This window comes from Rhamphochromis sp. 'chilingali' (genome assembly GCF_963969265.1).
Source record: "Rhamphochromis sp. 'chilingali' genome assembly, chromosome: 15".
In the NCBI taxonomy this organism is placed as follows: domain Eukaryota; kingdom Metazoa; phylum Chordata; class Actinopteri; order Cichliformes; family Cichlidae; genus Rhamphochromis; species Rhamphochromis sp. 'chilingali'.
The window spans coordinates 15,319,074-15,322,630 of record NC_137942.1 but is presented as its reverse complement, the minus strand read 5'-3'; the positions used below and the strand labels follow the sequence as shown (position 1 = coordinate 15,322,630).

The 3,557-nt window shown below is 39.9% G+C and overlaps 1 protein-coding gene across 1 annotated transcript; it reads left to right on the top strand.

Annotated features, from left to right (window-relative positions):
• Window positions 1-211: 211 nt before the first annotated feature.
• Window positions 212-2,062, top strand: LOC308411179 (uncharacterized protein). The gene is made up of 5 exons (XM_080904963.1): window positions 212-792; window positions 890-1,001; window positions 1,316-1,404; window positions 1,518-1,678; window positions 1,842-2,062. The coding sequence occupies exons 2-5, from the start codon at window positions 946-948 to the stop codon at window positions 1,869-1,871; spliced, it is 336 nt and encodes a 111-aa protein (XP_080761089.1). The 5' UTR covers window positions 212-792; window positions 890-945; the 3' UTR covers window positions 1,872-2,062.
• The last annotated feature ends 1,495 nt before the right edge of the window (window positions 2,063-3,557 follow it).

The window sequence follows — 3,557 nt, the reverse complement described above, 5'->3', positions numbered from 1 at the left end:
GACCCAGACTTTCGCTCTGTAGTTGCTTTTTAGCATAGTACTACAAACAATTGTAAATCTGTGATATATGATTGATAAACGTAAAGGTAACTGTATAAATGTGTTCAATGACTTTGTTACTTTTAATGATTGGTGAGCACCCGCTTCGATTCGCACTCAATTCAAACTTTATGTTGCACGCTCACCTAACTTTACGCTGCACGCTCACCTAACTTGCGTTTGCACCTTTTGTCCACACGTAAACTGCGTTTAGCATTTACGTGTGGACGAGGAAGACGGAGAAAACGCAGCGTCAAAGGTGTGCGCCTATTTTGACGCCACACTGTGCGCCATGTTTTTGTCTCGGTGCCATGAATTCCTACAATGGCAGACTTAGACAAAATACTGTTAATTTTATTATCTTCAGTGTTTAAATGCTTACATATACGGGTTTGCTTGTAATTGTTGCCTATATACATTTTAAGCTATTATTTATTATTTAGTTCAATCAATAGATCAAGTTTTGTAGTGACTATGAAATATATTGTAATTATCTGTTTCCTGTTTATCCTAGACAGGGCAAAAAAGGACTCCAAATTAAAAAAAAGATAAAAATGAAAGACTGGTGCATTGTGCAGTTTAGCACTGGTGGTACAGAAATAGTCCCTAGATCATGGATAAATGGGGAGAAATTGTCATGGCCTCCATATCCTCCGTGAGACACATTCAGGATCCACGACACAGTAAAGAGGAGAGTTCATCCTGGTGCAACATGGCTCACCTATGCACCAGTCCGACTTCTAATAAGCCATGGTGGGTATCATCTGGATTGGTGTTGTATAAATGTAACAATAACAAGTTTTTCGTGTCCTAATTTATGTCTGGCCATACATTGTGTTTGTACTTCCAGACACATTTCACGAAGCAGAACGCAGTCTTCAGAAATATCTAAGTGAACACTGTGATATGTCTGACCTTCAGTCCGAAGCTGAAACTCAGACCAGTCATAAAAGAAAGCACAAGTAAAACTTTTTTTTATTTCACAAACATATCTTTGATTGCTAAGAATTTATGATCTTGTCTTTTATACATATCTGTGGTGCTTGCATACTGCAATATCACCACATAATATAGTCCAAAAAGTGGAAGCTTGTAAACTTTTTATAAATGCAAAGCCGTGTACACTTGTGCACTTCAAAAATTCCTTGTATACTGTACCTTCTTGCACATCTGTTTCCTGTGTGTGTTGTTATAAATCAAACTGTAACTTTAGGAAAAAACATTCCAAAAGCACATTTGTAATTACTTATGACCGCTTTCAACTTTTTTTCTTTAGACCAAATCCCCTGTACACATATAGTGACTCAGAGGATGAGCAGCCCACCAAAAAATGGTTTCCCCAGGCCCCTCGAGTGAAAATACCAGGTAATAAAATACTGTCTAGTGTCTTTGTACATATCTGTGTGTGACACAAGGAAACGTTTGACAAGTTGTCTGTATTCTTAAATACTTAAAAAAAAAATTTCTTTTTCTGTCAGACCTGACGAGAGCTGTTAATGAACTCCGTGAGGAGGTCAGAGCCATCCGCAATGAATCGGTAGATGCTGGGGTACTGCCTCTGGATTTGCCCTTGCACAACATTGAGGAGCTAAACAATGCAGAGGCAGCTCTTCAATCACAAGAGGCAAATAAGGCAATGGTAAGTATATAAAGGTTATGTACACTTTGTAACTATAAATTGTAATAGCTGTCAGATGTGATTTAAATACATAACAACGGCCTGTTGATTAAACACACAAGCACTTGCCTACACATTTAAGACATGAGACACGCTAATTCCATCTCTTAAAATGTGTCTATAGGTGAGACGCTTTGCCTTGATTGGAGCCTGACGCAGCAGTTAGGGGCAAACTCTATGTCCGAGTTTGTCTTTGCACAAGCAGTGCAGAAATGGCTCCGATACGCCCCAGATCGTTTGGGTGGGTGCAGGACGCACATCATGCAAAAAAATTACAAACTTCTGTGAATCATATAAACGTAAATAGGAAACTGTCTTTTAATAAAGTATTTAGCAAACGAAACATGCCTATTGACCTTTTTTTGTTTATTTTTTTTCTCTCTTACATCACATGCAATGCTTTCTTATTTTAGGATATTAATATTGACATGATACATTGTGAGACATTTGGGTTTTTTTTATAAAGGGTGTCCAATTTAAGGAATAAGTACAATTATGTGTTTAGGTGGTTGAAGTATTGATGGAAACATGCAGTAGTTTAGTATTGGTTAAAATACCTATAAAGAAAGGTAGATTTCCAGTCATGATTTAACTGTTGTTTTAATAAAAAGCAACTGTGCGAAAGACGTGGAAAATCAACACCATAGCTCAACAGTGTTTCAATATCAGAATCTGACATTGTTTCAATGTCAGCAGTATTAGAAAATATAACGTTGAATCAACGTCAGGTTTCAACATTGATTCAACATCAAAACCTGACGTTGTTTCAACGTTAAAAAAGGGTGCAAGAGTGACGTTAGGTCAACGTCACACTTCAACGTTGATTCAATGACACAGCCTGATATTGACTCAACATTGTTTCAATGTTTCCTTGCTATCTGGGCCAACGCCTGAAGGATGTCGGTCTGCAGATCAACTTCAACAAAAGTTCATTTGGAAAGACATCTATTCTGTTCTTGGGACACGTCATTTCCAAGGATGGCCTAAGCCCCAGCCCAGACCACCTGACGGCCATCGCCAAAGCTCCTGCACCAAAAGACATGGCTGCTCTTTGTTCCTTCTTAGGCTTGACTTTGTGGTTCAGCAAATTCCTACCAAACTATACAACTGTGGTTGAACCACTCCATAAGCTACTTCGGACAAGTCAGACGGCTGAACTTCAATGGACTGATACAGCAAATGAAAGCTTCAACAAACTGAAGGAAATGCTACTAAAAAGCCCAGCACTGGCAATCTTCAACCCAAATCTGCCAACGTTCATCACCGCTGATGCGTCAGATTATGGTCTTGGAGCTGTTCTGACCCAGATGAACTCAAACAATGAGCAACGGGTTGTTGCTTTTGGTTCCCGCACCCTGTCCCCAGCCGAGAGGAATTATTCAACAATTGAAAAAGAAGCCCTCGCCTGCGTATGGGCCATCGAAAGATAGAGGAAGTACATATGGGGACGCAGATTTACTCTGAGAACTGATCACCAGGCCCTCACCACCCTGTTAAGTACTAAGGGGATGAACAGAGCTGGCATGAGGATAGCACGTTGGTCAGCCAGACTGATGTGTTTCCAGTATGACTTAGAGTACCGTCCAGAAAGCCAAAATGTTATCGCTGACTGTATGTCCCGTGTTCCCCTGCATACCACAAACACAAGTGAAGACTCTGAACAGGACTTAATCACAGAGATTGCTGAAATTTCTCCTCAGCTAACAACGCTTCCACTGGCTGACTTCAAAGCAGAATGTGAAGACTGTCCTGAATTAACAAAACTAAGACAGATCGTTCTTTCGGGCTGGCTGAAAGTATGCAAATCCTTACTAGATGACGTCAAACCCTACTTCCTGGT

Coding starts and splice junctions, on each gene's coding strand:
- LOC308411179 (XM_080904963.1), top strand. CDS start 946: ATGTCTGACCTTCAGTCCGAAGCTGAAACTCAGACCAGTCATAAAAGA. Junction 1,002..1,315: donor AGTCATAAAAGAAAGCACAA/GTAAAACTTTTT, acceptor TTTTTTCTTTAG/ACCAAATCCCCTGTACACAT. Junction 1,405..1,517: donor CCCTCGAGTGAAAATACCAG/GTAATAAAATAC, acceptor TTTTTCTGTCAG/ACCTGACGAGAGCTGTTAAT.